At 42.1% G+C, this 15,590-nt stretch overlaps 2 protein-coding genes across 3 annotated transcripts; both read left to right on the top strand.

The window, feature by feature from the left end:
• The first annotated feature begins 369 nt into the window (after window positions 1-369).
• Window positions 370-5,369, top strand: pofut1 (protein O-fucosyltransferase 1). Its single transcript, XM_023413011.2, has 7 exons — window positions 370-542; window positions 1,015-1,136; window positions 2,517-2,699; window positions 3,025-3,137; window positions 3,311-3,503; window positions 3,863-4,105; window positions 4,266-5,369. Exons 1-7 carry the CDS (start codon window positions 404-406, stop codon window positions 4,458-4,460), a joined length of 1,188 nt encoding a protein of 395 aa, XP_023268779.1. The 5' UTR covers window positions 370-403; the 3' UTR covers window positions 4,461-5,369.
• A 323-nt stretch (window positions 5,370-5,692) lies between these two features.
• On the top strand, window positions 5,693-15,314 carry kif3b (kinesin family member 3B). Of its 2 annotated transcripts, none has more exons than XM_023413028.2 (9): window positions 5,693-5,896; window positions 6,521-8,034; window positions 8,201-8,302; window positions 9,273-9,395; window positions 9,792-9,910; window positions 10,538-10,654; window positions 11,557-11,662; window positions 11,950-12,161; window positions 12,367-15,314. In XM_023413028.2, the coding sequence occupies exons 2-9, from the start codon at window positions 6,625-6,627 to the stop codon at window positions 12,470-12,472; spliced, it is 2,295 nt and encodes a 764-aa protein (XP_023268796.1). In that variant the 5' UTR covers window positions 5,693-5,896; window positions 6,521-6,624; the 3' UTR covers window positions 12,473-15,314. The 2 variants fall into 2 exon arrangements, with proteins under 2 accessions (XP_023268796.1, XP_023268797.1); XM_023413029.2 differs by having other exon boundaries at window positions 6,518-8,034.
• Window positions 15,315-15,590: the final 276 nt, after the last annotated feature.

Here is a 15,590-nt window from a genome sequence, read left to right as displayed (position 1 = left end):
AACTTCCATTGCTGCTTAATTAATCACTGTTATCTAATGCATTACTTGAAAACAAGCTTTCAGGGTCTTTAAAGTCACTTATTTTCCATTTATAGCCAAACAGATCTAAAACAACTTGAAAAGTCTGGACATGTCTCCAGCAAATGATTCCATAATTCTCCTGTACTTAGACTATGCATTGTTTCTTTACTGAAGGACAAATACTGTAATACTGAGGCACTATTTATCCCTCGGGGTTATAGGATACAATTAAAATATCAAATTTTTAACACACATACCACACATTACCACTCCGGTACAGTAGGTGGATGTAGACGCAGCTCTTTGAATTCTTCAATAAACCTAAGGAAGAAGAATAAGCAAACGAAAAGCCGGTGCATGCTGGGATATGAAATGAAGCACAATGGCGGTTGAGCAACAAGCAGTTCATGCTTTCACACTGACATGTTTACTTTTATCACTGCTGCTCCAAGCTTGTCGGACATTTGCCGAAGAACTGAAGTGGGATGAGAACGGCTACGTGTTGTACTGCCCGTGCATGGGTAATTCACTTCCTGTAGCTCATACGTAGATTTCTAGCAGAGCTAGCGAGTCCAAAACTTCACTCATTCATAAATTTAAAGTGACGTTTTAAATCTAAAGAAGTACATATGGCCTAAACATGAACCCATACCTGTGTTTGACTCTGCTGGGGGCCAGTCATCAGCTCGACGGACTGTTTAGGTGAATTAAAAAGCAACTGCGGGAACATTTGAACACTTGCAGCCAGAAGAGACGCAATAGTAGCTAGTTAGCAGCTAACTTAGCTGAGCTTAGTACAAACTTTAGTAAGTGGAAAAATACACCCGTTACCATACTGTGATTGCAAAGAACCCATTAAATGTGGTGCATGATATACTGAGGTAACATACACTTCCCTCCAGTCGCTCAAGTTTCCATCTTCTTGTCGTGAGGACTTTAATGATAACAGTTGAAAATGACCGTTAAACTAACGTGACCGCTGCTGTCGTTCAGGTCGCTTTGGGAACCAGGCAGACCACTTCCTGGGCTCTCTGGCCTTTTCAAAGATGTTGAACCGAACCCTGGCAGTTCCTCCCTGGATAGTGTACCGCCACCACACACCCCCTTACACCAATGTAAGTACAGTCACGGAACTGTCACACAAGTGTGATTATTTATTATGTAGATAGATAGATTGAGTGAGAACTTTTTCAATACCAAAGGTAAGTTAAACCAGACAAGTCGCATACTAAATCACAAAAACAAAATAGGCAGGTAAGAAACATTCAATAAAATAGATACATAAAAAAACAATTAAAAAAAAATCTAATATGAAATGGAATAATACAAAAACTGAGACTAGAGACTAAAGGTAGTACTGAACATGTGCTGTACATGAGTGCATTTCAAGTAAACATCACTAAGTGCTTTCCAGTAAGGTGCAGGATTGTTCTTTGACATTAAACAGAATTGACTGTATATTGAATGTATGTATATCTATGAACATTTTACACTATGCTTATCTTGCAGTTCTGAAAAGTTCAAAAGAAAACCAAATAGAATTGGAGATATTGTAATATAACAAATGTCATGAATTAATGTAATTAAAAGTCCAGGTGACCAGAGGACACTTTGGACATTGTTGTTCATACAAAGTAATGGCAGCTGTCGGGAATAACTTCCCGTAGCATGTAAATACTGGTTCTGATAATCAAATCGTTTACCTTATTCACAGACGACATTTTGACCAGCCGTAACAGGAAATGTACAGGAGGAAATAATAATGTCAGTGAGCTACAATAGTGACCCTGCATGCACAGTACCAATGCCCCAGAATTGCTGAACCTAAACTGAGTGCAGCCATTGATAATGTTCAGGTGCAGCAAATATTATTAGTTTTTTAACAGGTTGTCCTGTTATGATAGGTCATAATGTCTGTTGGGAAAAATGAATGGATGGGTGCAGTCACAGGACTGGGTCAAGGATTTTAAATTTGTGTGTTTAAACTTATAGTTAACCTTTGTATATTGTTATTAATGGATAAATCTGTAGAAATTCTGTATTTTTCTTATTGTCAACAATCAGTGAACAAGTATTGTCTATGTATTCAAAGCCTTTGCACCATAGAGCTCCATTGTCCAAAAACTGATAAAAACACAATGATGAAGCACACCTTTACACTGGAAAAGTGTGCGTCATGATGAACACACACACTGTAGATCTGTAGTTAAAAATAGTCGTGAAGAAATACACAATTTACTCCTGTTTGGTAGTAAAAATCTACACTGCCCAGTAACTTTTGGAAATTACTGAGCCTTTTTAACAGGAAAAGATATTTGTGTCAAATTATTAATGATTTGCATATTCAGAAGGAACAAATAGGCCTGGGGCTAAGAGCCCCAAGTATTAGGAGACGGACTATTGACAGTAACAAAATTTAGAGCATCACCAGCATTATACTTTCAAAGTTGAAGTGGATAGTGCTAAGTCATCCCATTCTTTTCTATTCGTTTCAGGTCCATGTTCCCTACAGGGATTTCTTCCAGTTAGAGGCCTTGTCTGCCTACCACCGTGTGGTCAGTGTGGAGGACTTCATGGAGAAGCTGGCCCCCAAATATTGGCCCTTGGGACATAGGAACGCCTACTGCTTTGAGACTGCTGCACAGCGGAGTGCAGACAAGAAATCCTGCCCTATGAAGGTGAGAGTCCAGGCAAACAGATTATTCGGTTGATGACTGTCAGCTAGTTATTATCTGATGAAATTTGTTTGCTCCTTTCAGACAGTCTGTGCATTTCTCTTTCCTGAAAGATTTGAAACAGGTAGTAAAGGTGAAAGTAAAAAAAGCAGAGAATGAGATTAATTTGAGAGCAAATTTGCAAACACCATCAACAAATGAAAAGGGTTAGGGTGAAATTCTGCCCTCTGGTGGCCAATAGACCATCAGTTATGAACCATATAATTATGAAGCTAATGTTGCTGTTTCATTGCTCTGACATAGATAGACGGGTCTGATTCATTTTCAGGATGGGAACCCATTTGGTCCATTCTGGGAGTACGTCGGGGTGGAATTTGACAAGTCTGTCTTGTTTGGTGGTATTTCTTTTAGTGCCTACCACAACCCTCAGTGGATGAAAAAGTGAGTACATGTTTGCGATTATGAAAGCTGACATAACACATACAAAACATCTTCCTAAGGATCAGTGGTGGCTTTAAATATAATGACTGGCTGGTGAGGTCTCCATTTTCCATTGATTATTAATGAAAGTTGTGAACAGGCTTATTCTCTCCCTGCTTCCCCTGCTCGAACAGGTTTCCTCCCTCTGAGCATCCTGTCCTGGCGCTGCCTGGGGCTCCTGCACAGTTCCCAGTGATAGAGGAGCATGTGGGGCTGCAGCGCTATGTAGTGTGGTCAGACAACATGGTGAAGGAGGGTGAAGAGCATATTGCCGCCTTGCTGACCAGGCCATATGTTAGCATTCACCTGAGGATTGGCATCGACTGGGTAAGATGAGCTTCATGATGTATGACGTTGGGCTTTAGACATATATCTTTCATTTTCTCATTCACTCAGACACCCACATACAATCACACATCTGTTCACAGAGAGTGTGACTCACTGATGTGTTTAGTAGTTTTTGGAAAACAATCGAGCTTTATGTCACAGAGGAATATCAGGCTTTGGATACACATGAAATGCTTGTCAGCAGGATTCATAGATTCTTTGTTATTTTTAGTCTTTGATGGGATTTGTCGACAATATTCACCAGATATTTAACCTAGTCTAATCTAGTTCTAGGTTGGTTCTCACCCCCTTCTGCAATGAGTCAAATCTAAATATTTTCTATTCATCCACCTTTACAGCAAAATGCATGCAAAATGCTGAAGAGTGGCGATGCAGGGCCTCACTTCATGGCCTCTCCTCAGTGTGTCGGCTACAACCGCCAGACAGCACTACCTCTCACCATGACCATGTGCCTCCCTGATCTGGCGGAGATTCGCAGGGCTGTCAAGCTGTGGGTGAAGAAGACCTCTGCCCGCTCTGTCTACATTGCCACTGACTCAGAATCCCACAGCAGGGATATAGAAAAGCTCTTCAAGGGCAAGGTGGGTGTGTAAAGCCTTTCTCAAATATGTCATAAGTAACTCCTGCTTTAAATTAGATTTTTGTTTCTTAAGCTTTTTACAACATCTTTAGCATAGATGAGAACTGAGAAATACTCTCACTTGATTTATTTATTTCCCTGTTTCACTGTGGCTTCTACAGGTGAAAGTGGTGAGTCTCCAGCCAGACTCAGCCCAGTTGGACCTATACATTTTAGGGCAGGCTGACCACTTCATCGGCAACTGTGTCTCCTCCTTTTCTGCCTTTGTAAAGAGGGAGCGGGACGTGCATGGGCTTCCATCCTCCTTCTTTGGCATGGACAAGCCTGGAAAATCAAATCAGAAAGAAGAACTCTGAGTAGAAAGTGTCACCCTCTGGACACTAATGCTAGATGACTGTCATGAAGAAGCAAGAACGCATGTAAAAAGTAGAAAATATTTATATTTTACATGATGGTTCTTAATGAGTAAAGCAAGATAAATGAAGGCAGAGAACTGAGGAAGGGCTTTTAAAACAGGATGTAGCCTGCGGTCGTATCAATGTTTGTGAAATGTTATGACATGCTGCTGCTAGCAAGAAACACTATGTTTTATGTCTGTTCCCTGCCTGAAAATTCAGTATTTGTATGTTCCTTCTTAAATTTGGCCTCTACCTGGTGTTGTTCACTACAGTAAAACCAGTTTTCTTTTCCATCAGTGAAACACACGGTTTCCCCAACATTTCCTTTAGCTACAGCTGTATTCTTTAGCTGCAATCATGTTTTGCAATCCCGACATCTAGCAGGCCCTGTGATGACCTCAGTGAACCCTGGGAAAGACTGATTGCAGCGTCAGCGATCGTCTCTGTCTCTCTTTTGCTCTCTTCCTCTTCTCTTTTTCTACCACCTTCCCTTCCCCTCCATCTCTATGCAGCTCGCTCTTTCCTTTCCGCTCTGCCCTCCATTCCAAGGAGAGCACAGTAACTGATCCTCCTGTACATACTAATTATAGGGAGGGGAAAAGGAGAGAAGTCTTTCCACCTCTCACTTTACCAGGACCAAAAATTGAGGAAATGTGTGGAACCCCTTGTCTGAATGCTGCGTGAACAGTGTTGTTTATTTGGTGAATGCGAACAAATATTTTAGGGTTGATTTGCACTGGTTGAATATTGATTAAATGTAACTGGGTATGTGTTGCAAGCTAATTGTGTGAATGGGATGATGTTGAGGTCAGATATTTTCTACAATGTTTTTCACCAATAAAAATATGTACACTAGTTTTCAAAGAACCAACAGCCTCAGCCTGTTTCCTTCCCCTACTGGAAGCTCAGCCATGAGTACAGTTGAATCAGCTGATATACTAAGCTATGCTGGAAGAGCTTGTTGAGACTTGGTTGCCAGATATGTCAGAATACTTTAAATCTTACTATATTCTTCATAAAACATGCATGTGGGCTTGAAAACACTAAACAGTTGACTGAATATGTTTTGTAGTTTACTACCATAACATGCTTAATATGTTCTCATAAACACAATATATGGGTTAATAAGTTTTACATGCAGCGCTTTTGAGGGATGTAGTGCAAGAATCTGGCAACCCTTCCCCGGACCGTTGCGGGATGAGCAGCGGCTAATGGCTGACTGGGAGTTATGGATTAGCTAACGTTCGCTCACTTGTAAATGTTTAACGACATTTTTGTGTGTGTGACTGAAAGCTGTGTTTGCATTGCCTTGGTTTTATGAGTCTAATGTGCTTTTTGTTTTTGCGTGGCGATTTGTGGAATTCATTTATGCCCTCGCTGCAACCGTTGGCCAGGTAATGCTACCAGACTTGTAGTTTAGGTTACCAGTGTGTTTGCCGTTGCTAGGCCGGTCTCGCGGTCTCGTTACAGGCTGCGTTTTGTATTAGCTAACGTTGGTTAGCTGACCCGCTACTTTGAGGAATCATCAGTTGAACAGCTACAGTATAATGCAGGGTTTACCGATATGTTCTGGTTGACAAAGTGCTCATCACGGCTATCACCCCATAACCTGAAATTCCTGATATATTGACTAGTTAACCTCGCAGTTAATAACTGCCGGTGAACGGGCTAAATTTAGTTAGCTAAATTGGGGTAGTGGCACCGGTGTATTACCTAACCGTCAGAGCAGTGTGCAAATGCTGCTCACCGCTGACAAGTACGTGAAGATAATTTATTTTGACCGACTAAATTTAACCTCATCAGGTCTAATGTATGTCGTGGTGTGTAACTGGATAAGGCATTTTAAGCCACGTACAAGGAAACGTTAAACTAAGGTGTTAGCGTCAGGATAGATGTGTCATTGCTTAAGTCTATCAATAGCTTTCTGTTATTGCGCTGTTTGTAAAAGTGTGTTTAATGTATTGTCCAGGTTTCAATTGCAGGTTGATTGTAACTATTGAATGTGTCTTCTCCAGCAGGTTCTGATGTGGGCATTTCTACTGGTGGACTCTTCCTGACACTGCACTTGGAAGGCAGAGGATACGAAGTGCCAAGCCGTGTGGGCTGGCAGCTGCTCCTCACCATGTCCAAGAGCAAGAGTTCCGAGTCTGTAAAGGTGGTGGTTCGTTGTCGCCCCATGAATGAAAAAGAACGGGCTGCCAAGTTTGAAAGGGTGGTCTCTGTTGATGTAAAACTGGGTCAAATTATTGTCAGGAACCCCAGGGAAGCTTCAGCCAGTGAACTCCCCAAAGTCTTCACTTTTGATTCAGTCTACGACTGGAACTCCAAGCAAATAGATCTGTATGATGAAACCTTCAGACCCTTAGTGGAATCAGTTCTTTTTGGTTTCAATGGGACCATCTTTGCCTACGGGCAGACGGGTACAGGGAAGACATACACTATGGAGGGGGTGAGAAATGATCCAGAGAGGAGAGGGGTTATCCCTAACTCCTTTGAGCACATCTTCACACACATTTCACGGTCCCAGAATCAGCAGTACCTGGTGAGAGCATCATATCTTGAAATTTACCAAGAGGAGATCAGAGACTTGCTGTCCAAGGACCAGTCACGACGCCTTGAGCTCAGGGAGAGGCCCGACACAGGTGTGTATGTTAAAGACCTTTCATCATTTGTCACCAAGAGTGTGCGGGAGATCGAGCATGTCATGAACGTGGGCAACCAGAATCGTTCAGTGGGTGCCACTAACATGAATGAACACAGCTCCCGATCTCACGCCATATTTGTCATTACTGTTGAGTGCAGTGAGTTGGGTGTGGATGGGGAGAACCATATCAGAGTTGGCAAACTGAACCTGGTAGATTTAGCAGGCAGCGAAAGGCAGACCAAGACTGGCGCTCAGGGGGAGAGGCTGAAAGAAGCCACAAAGATCAATCTGTCACTTTCTGCTCTGGGGAATGTCATATCAGCTCTGGTGGACGGCAGGAGCAGCCACATCCCCTACCGAGATTCAAAACTCACCCGTCTGCTGCAGGACTCTCTAGGAGGCAACGCCCGCACTGTCATGGTTGCCAACATTGGCCCAGCATCCTACAACGTGGAGGAGACCTTGACAACACTGCGCTACTCTAACAGGGCAAAAAACATCAAGAATAAACCACGTATCAATGAGGACCCGAAGGATGCCCTGCTGAGGGAGTTTCAGGAGGAGATTGCTAGGCTGAAAGCACAGTTGCAAAAGCGCTCAGGAAAGAAAAAAAAGAGGAAGCAGAGGAGGAGGGCCGGGGAAGGGAGCGATGGTGAGGATCTGGAAGAAGGAGAGACAGAGGATGATGATGAAGATGGAGATGGAGAGGACAAAGGAGATTACTGGCGGGAACAGCAGGAGAAGCTGGAGAGAGAGAGGAAGGCCATCATGGAGGATCACAGTCTGGTGGCTGAGGAGAAAGTTCGGCTGCTAAAAGAGAAGGAGAAGAAAATGGAAGACTTGAGGAAGGAGCGGGAGGCCGGAGAACTGCTTGCAGCCAAAGTTAAGGTAGGCAGACTTGTTTCTGTACAGCCAGAATGTATCTGTCACTACTGCCTAAACACGAGCAGCAGCCAGTGGATTGTCTCGTCAAGTCTGCTCATGAAATGTATTGTAGTTAGATGCAAATGCTTCTCTGTATTTTCATCCTTTTTTTTTGTTCTTCTGCTCCCAGGCAATGGAGAGTAAGCTTCTGGTCGGGGGGAAGAACATAGTGGATCACACCAATGAGCAACAGAGAATGCTGGAGCAAAAGAGGCAGGAAATTGCGGAACAGGTATACCAAACATCTGAAAAATGGACACCTCTGGATTAGACTAATTGTTTGAAGGTCACAAGTCAACAAAAATGTGACTACAGGATAGTTATTGGGAATGTAGTGAGGATGAGATGGAGGACATAATAAGATGCAAGAAAGACAAATTATACAGAGAGAGAGGAAAGAGAGGTATGGAGCAGGATGACCAGTTGATGTTTCAGTGAAATATTGACCTTAATGCTGAAACAAAATATTGAAAGTGTGCAGTTGCAGCCTGCAGTGATTTTACATTCAACTGGATGTCAAATTCAAGTTTAAGTTCATCACAAATCTCCCCACCCTCTCTTTACTTACTATAGACTAAAGGTTAATTAAAACTGGTGCAGTCTGCCCCACAGTGACTTCCCATGCTTTTTTCTTGAACATGTGTTTTGACAATAGCTTAATCCAGTCTTGGAATGATCATGCAATCCGTACACCTGGTCTGAGATCAGTTGTGTAGTTTGTGTACCCACACCTAACATGACCACAGTCTGGGACAAAAAATACGTAGTGGTGTGAGCAGCACAGCAGTTTTGAGAATGTCCTCGTAGTTTGGACTTGGCTTGAGTAGAAAAATAAACCATGATTGACTTCTTTAACATTTACTTTCACGGGTACCCCCCAGACAGTCTTCAGTCAATTACTGAAGTGGCCCCATGAGTAGATTAAACTACTGGTCACCATCTAAGAATTTATCTGTTCACAAGTAGCAATTTCCAACCATTGTATTCATTATTAGCCATTATCACACATCCTCCACACAGTGATCTTTATCTTCTTGTAGAGCATTATGTTTGGACTATTTTGCTGTCTGCTATTCCTAATTTGATTGACTGTGAAATTGTGTACCACATGACAATCTCCCTTTCAGTCAGTGACTGTGTGTGTGTGTGTGTGTGTGTGTGTGTGTGTGTGTGTGTGTGTGTGTGTGTGTGTGTGTTTTCAGAAACGGAGAGAGCGAGAGATGCAGCAGCAGATGGAGAGTCGTGATGAGGAGACTTTGGAGCTGAAGGAGACCTACAGCTCCCTGCAGCAGGAGGTCGACATCAAAACCAAGAAGCTGAAAAAGGTAGCAGCTCCAAACTTGACTGGTCCCTCACACAGGGCAGTCCTGGCTGCTGTAATCGATGAATATATTCTGAGTACATAAAAATACACTATAAGTATAAATATGCAGTTGACATAAATATGCAGGATGGCATTACTGTTTAATTTTGGAAGTCTGATGTGCACTTCTTGTGAGGATTTATGTGTCTGGTAATAAACGGCTTTTCAAGTAAGTAGGTCAGGTACTATTTTAAGTCAGGTAAGAATACTTTACTGGCTTTTTTTGATGGGTGTGGATATTCCATTATTCACACCCAATAGACATTCAGGTGTTTAAGCCAAACTCCGAGGCTGAATTTTCTAAAAGTCCTTTTCATCACAGTAACCCTGGTTTCTTCTCTCCTCCTCTGTCCTTCAGCTCTTTGCCAAACTGCAGGCAGTGAAGGCAGAAATCCAAGACCTCCAGGAGGCACACATCAACGAGCGCCAGGAGCTGGAACAAACCCAGAATGAGCTCACCAGGGACCTCAAACTCAAGTATGAAGTTTTTTTTTTCTCGATATTATGAAAAATATTGCATATGGTGGGATAAATTTTGATAATCAATATTATTGAATATTGGCCCCAGTGTAGTTGCAGCGCCACGCTAAAACAATGTTTTTCCCTCATCAGTCTGAACTCAATACCACATAAAGACAAAGCCAAAACAGATTTTTAGACCTTTTTTTGCAGATTTTTTAAAAAGGAAAAACTGAAACATGACACATCTGTAAAATCATCTGTCCTGATGGAGGAGGGAATATGCAGGATGCTGTAACATCTCCAAACTTCATCTGATTTCATGCTGTTAAATCTGAAATCTTGATCCATGTGCATCACACTCACAAACCTGACTTTACTTGCTGACATAATGTTTAAATGTTGGATAAGAAGGAGAAAAATATTGTCATGTTGTACTGTTACACTTATATTCTAGTCAGACCTTAGTTCTGTTCAGCCACATTTTTCTTATATATTATATATTTTCATATTTTATTTTTAGACTTTCCAGTGTAATACACAGTAGGGCAAGCTGGTGTGGTTGTCTGTCTGTGTTCTTATATTTATTCTGTCACATCTGTCTGTTTCTGCCTCTGTTTAATGGCTCGTCTGTCTGATTTTTAGGCATCTGATCATTGAGAACTTCATTCCATTAGAGGAGAAGAACAAAATAGTCAACAGAGCTTACCTTGATGAGGAGGATGAGTACTGGAAAATGAAGCCCATCACACGTATAGAGGAGTAAGTGACACAATATTCATGGAATACTTTTTTCTTTATTGGATTAGAAGTGCTCCGACTTGAGCTCACGTGTATTTTTTTAAATATAAAAGAACAGCTTGTAAAATAAATGAAATTTTAAAATGTTTAAACTGAATGTTTACAGGTGAAGTGTGCTATAGCAGTAGTGTTTTTCATTATTAGAGACACTCGGGGGGGGGGGGGATCAAACCTGCACTCATTGTCCTATGCTGGGGATAGAGGTGTAACTATGGTGAACAATGCAAATTACATTTGGATACCCAGTATAATAATAAACAGTCAGGTGTTGGCCAGAAGTTTCTGATCCACATAAATACAGTTGTCAGTTCTGCACCGTTCATTTGGTTTGCTAATACTAAGCCACTCTTTGCATAATTTGAAACCAGAAGTGTTGACAGTGACATTGTCTAACTAATGAACAGCAAAACAGTAGAACACAGTAAAAAAACATCAGTCTTCAGAGGTGAATTTATAATTGCAGACAATAACATAATAATAATATTTGTATTCTGCACTGGTGCAGATCAGTGATCTGTGTCAGCCAGGAGCCTGAGTCAGGAATATTATCACAGCTCAATGCAGCTTTAATCTGTGGGTAAATAACACTGCACGTTTCCTGATGTAATATGACTAAAATCTGATATTTACACAGGTCAGAATTGAAATCTTTTTTATTCTGTTAGAGTGGACACAGTTTTGTTGCAACTGCTACATTTTCAAGCCAGAAGAAGGCATCTAACTTGAGTTTCAGGTTTTTAGAATAATTAGTGCAGTGCTACCATGTCTGTCTGTCTTGCTTTATTGTATGATAAGACAGATGTCACACGGCAGTTTTTCCAATGATGCTGTATCCATTGTCTCACTCTGTGTGTCTGCTTCAGTGAACATCAGATGATGACCAGGCCTCTGTCTGCAGTCGGCTACAGGAGGCCTCTCTGTCAGCATGCTCGCATGGCCATGATGATGAAGCCTGACATGAGATACAAAGTAAGCTGCACTTTCTCTTCACCTTTTTGTATTGTATCTTGTATTCACACGTAACTATCGCAGTGAGTCGAGCACATAAAACCACAGACGCAGAGTCTGCTTTCCTCCTCATCCTCTTCCTGTTTCATTGATGACGCCACAAAGGTTTGGTCTTAAATGAGTTGACACTTTATACAAAATCAAACACTGCAGCTTTAAGTGAATTTAGTGTAAATGATACCTTTACAAAGATGTACCTCGATCGATGTGTTTGTCTCACATGATTGTGCTTCTGTCCTGCACCCCAGGCAGAAAACATCCTGATACTGGACATGGACATACCAGCGAGGACCACTAAAGAGTATCAGGAGCCCGTTATCGCCCCAAAGGTGGCGGCAGCTCTGGAGGACGCTCTTCGGGATGAGGATGAGATCCAGGTAGACGCCTCAGGCTTTCACAGCAGTTTGGGTCCAACCCCACCAACCAGCGCCAGCGGCAGCCTCAAGAAACCAAAGTCTGGGTAAGGAAAACTGTCATCTGTGACACCCCCCCCCCCTTTCAGCTGCCAAGACCACAAGTTAGATTCATTTTTAAGTGGCTTATTCTGCAGTTAGGCAAAGAAATCACAGAAAATGTAAATTAAACCTCAGAATATGTAAGTTCATAACCTTTGCTATCATTCCCACAATCTGTTTAACCCTCTGTCATTTCTTTCTGTCACTCAGTCGACCAAGAACAGGCAAGAAGTCGAGCACCCCGACCTCTCCTTTCAGCCCCTCTAGCCCAGGATCTCCTCTTTATCCACAATCCCGTGGCCTGGTGCCCAAGTGACAGCTCCTGCCACTACTCTCATGGCCACCAACCTCTCTTGTGCACCTTTTCCACTTTGGGACCCAACTTTGAGAGAATGGGTTTGCTTTTGTCAAAGCTGTGTTTTTTTGTCCAGACTGCAGAATCCTGGATTCTACAAATGATAGAGAAATCTTTAATACTAATGCTGCTTTGTAGGTTTTAACTGTAACCACACCACTATTAACTGTTGTCATGAGCTTTTCATTTGGAGATTTGAAGCCCCTCATCCTGAGTGTGAGTCAGTACAACACCAGGACAGCAGCCATGCATGAAGCCTCACATCACTCTGCTCTGCTATTACCTGACCCTGCTTTTGGCAGAATGCCAGCAATGTCTTATATCTACATCACAATGTTCTTAATGTACAGGAGAAAAAATGAAGGTGGGCTTAGAACCCCCCCTTAATGGACCGCAGTATCTTCTTGCACTTCTTCATAGCTTCCCAGATGTGTGTTATCTGTTGGGTGTTGTAGTCCTCTCTCTTACTGTAACTGTGGATGTTGTGGAGGTGTGGTGGGGTTGACTGGGCAGCTCTGCTGCACTTGTTGCTAACAGACTGTGTGTGTGTGTGTAAGTGTTTGTCAGTGTGTTGTTGTATGTCTGGATGCATATATATGTGTGTGTGTGCGTGTGTGTCTCCCTTAACGTTGCTGTCTGTATATTGACCTTTTTGGTTTACGTCAAACTGCGCTGTCTTTTTCATGGTTGGACTTCTGATAACGTTGGGGTGGAGCTTTAACCCCCTGTGCATGTTGTTTTATGTCTTAAAGGAACATTTTGGGAAATATGCTTTGTTGCAGAGAGTTAGCTGAGGAGATCAGACCATCCTCATGTCTGTACAGTAAACATGAAGCTAGAGGTGATAATCAGCTTGTCTTGACAGTCTTCACTGGTTTCCCGGTGACCTTATGGTGCCAGTGAGGCTACAGGAAGCCTTTATGCTAAGCTAAGATAATCACCTTCTGGCACAGTAGAGTAACAAATAAGGGTATTTCCCAAAATGTTGAACTATTCCTTTAACTGTGTATGATTGTAAATGTACAGGCCAGAAAGTAAAGCACTCGACAGACTGGCCCACATGTTGCTGTAATCAGTAGATGCTGTTCTTCCCGGGGCACATGAGACTGAGGTGGGGAACGATGAGAGAGAGCTCAGCACATTCACACAAACACACACTATGGAGACATTCAAGGCTGAATGACACTGCAGTTGGCCACCAGACGTCCTAGCAGGAGATCAATGCTGAGCACACCCTGGGTCACGTCAAAGTTACTGTCGTCTGATTCTGTGCCTCAAATACATCAGGGTTCCGAGGTGCCTTAACCTGTGTCCTTAATCTCTGCTCCTTCATTTGAACTGTGCACACATCACGTTCTTCTCGGCCAGTGTTTCTGTCACATCATCTTCTCATTCATTCCAGCATCAGGGAATCATTTATAACATGGTCCTGACATTCCTGTCAGAATGGGTTGCACTCATTAGATGGTGAAGCAGAGCATTTGGACACAGCATTCAACCACCCCCAGGTCTCTGGCTTAAGTGCCACAGGAAGGGAAGTTAGACGAAGGATGATCTGTTCACCTTTTATTCTTTATTTTTGACCCCATCTACTTTTTATTCTTTACCTCATCTACTTTTGGTCTGAGTGGAAAACAACCGGTTGGTTTAACAGAACACTTTAACCCCAGGGAGTGTTGAGCGCCTCGGTGGTGCCACAAAACTCAGTCGATACATTACGGACTTGAATGGATCTGAATACACAAACCATTCCATGTGAATGCCTACAGATGAATAATATGCAGTTTTTAACCTCCATCGTTCAGCCGGCCTCTCTGCTGCTCTCTGTTCCCCACGCTCTAACTGTGAGGGGTGTGCTGTCCACTCGCTGCTACAGTGTAGGGTTTTACAGCCCACTGTGACTTTTCCACAGGCCTGGGCCAAATAGCAAATGAAATCCTCTCAGATACTTGATATTTGCAGCCGATTTTTGAAGAGGCATCATTGTCATCATCAAGCCCATCTCAGTCGTAAAAAATACATAAAGCTAAAGGTGCTCTCTTGCAGTTTGGCCCAGGCCTGTAAACATGATGTAGTTAGATATGTAACAGTGAATATAGACTTGTTGATAGGCAATCCTCAGCCACTCTTGCAGCTGGAAAAAAAAAAAAAAAAATTACAAACGTGGGTTTCCATATTGAAAAAAATCTAACTTATAATCTTTCATTTTTATATACAGATGTAGATATAATTTTTTATTACGTTTTTTTCTTTAAAATAGATTCTTGTTTTATTTTTTGAGCTTTGTAATTTAATGTTTAAATTTTATTTTTTGCGTGATACATGTACTTTGTGTCTTTTTGTATTCAGCAAGGTAAAGGTTTCTTTTTCTGTTTGCCACGATGAGTCACCTGTTGGTTTATGTCACTGTTGAGTATTTTACACATTAACTGTTGATTTAACTTCATAAACACAGACATGAATCTTTAGAGTAAGGCCTGATTGTTGTATCTAACACTGCAATGCTGTATACCTGCCGCATGATCTTAGCACGCTCGAGTAATACGTTTGTGTATGAGTATTCATCAGTCATAGGACTTTGGTAAGCAAAATGTGAATGTCTTAATTTAATTGAATAGCTTTGCATCTGCATCCCACAGCTACATCACTGGATCCAAACTCCTTATCTAAGACTTTGTGACCACCTTTTATGTGCTGGTATTGTTTTTATAGCCAAATGACGATTATGCTGGTGCACTAATGTCTGTGACTGGCTGAGTCTTTTAGTTTCTTTTGATTATTAAAGACAATTCAGTGATAACAAGATGGTTGGCATGTCCTGTCTGTTTGGGAGATATTTAAGAATAATAAAGCCATAGTTTAAACAGCTTGGTTGAAGTACAATAGGCCCAGAGAAATTCCCAGAGTGCACTGTGGTTTTCAGAGCTAGTCATCTCAGAGGGCTTGTCAGTGCCTGTGACCCTCTGCCTGAAGCTAGATGAGGTCAAACTGGTTACTGAGGACTCTGGTTAATGGGTGATGACCACTTCATACTCGGGTCACAGGTTCAGCTTCAGACTGGGGAATATATCCTCTCTGT

This window comes from Seriola lalandi, unplaced genomic scaffold (assembly GCF_002814215.2).
Source record: "Seriola lalandi dorsalis isolate HSWRI2012SDOR001 ecotype SW California unplaced genomic scaffold, Sedor1 jcf7180002054501, whole genome shotgun sequence".
Lineage (NCBI taxonomy): Eukaryota > Metazoa > Chordata > Actinopteri > Carangiformes > Carangidae > Seriola > Seriola lalandi.
The sequence above is the reverse complement of the archived record's forward strand: the minus strand, read 5'-3'. Positions and strand labels throughout refer to the sequence as shown.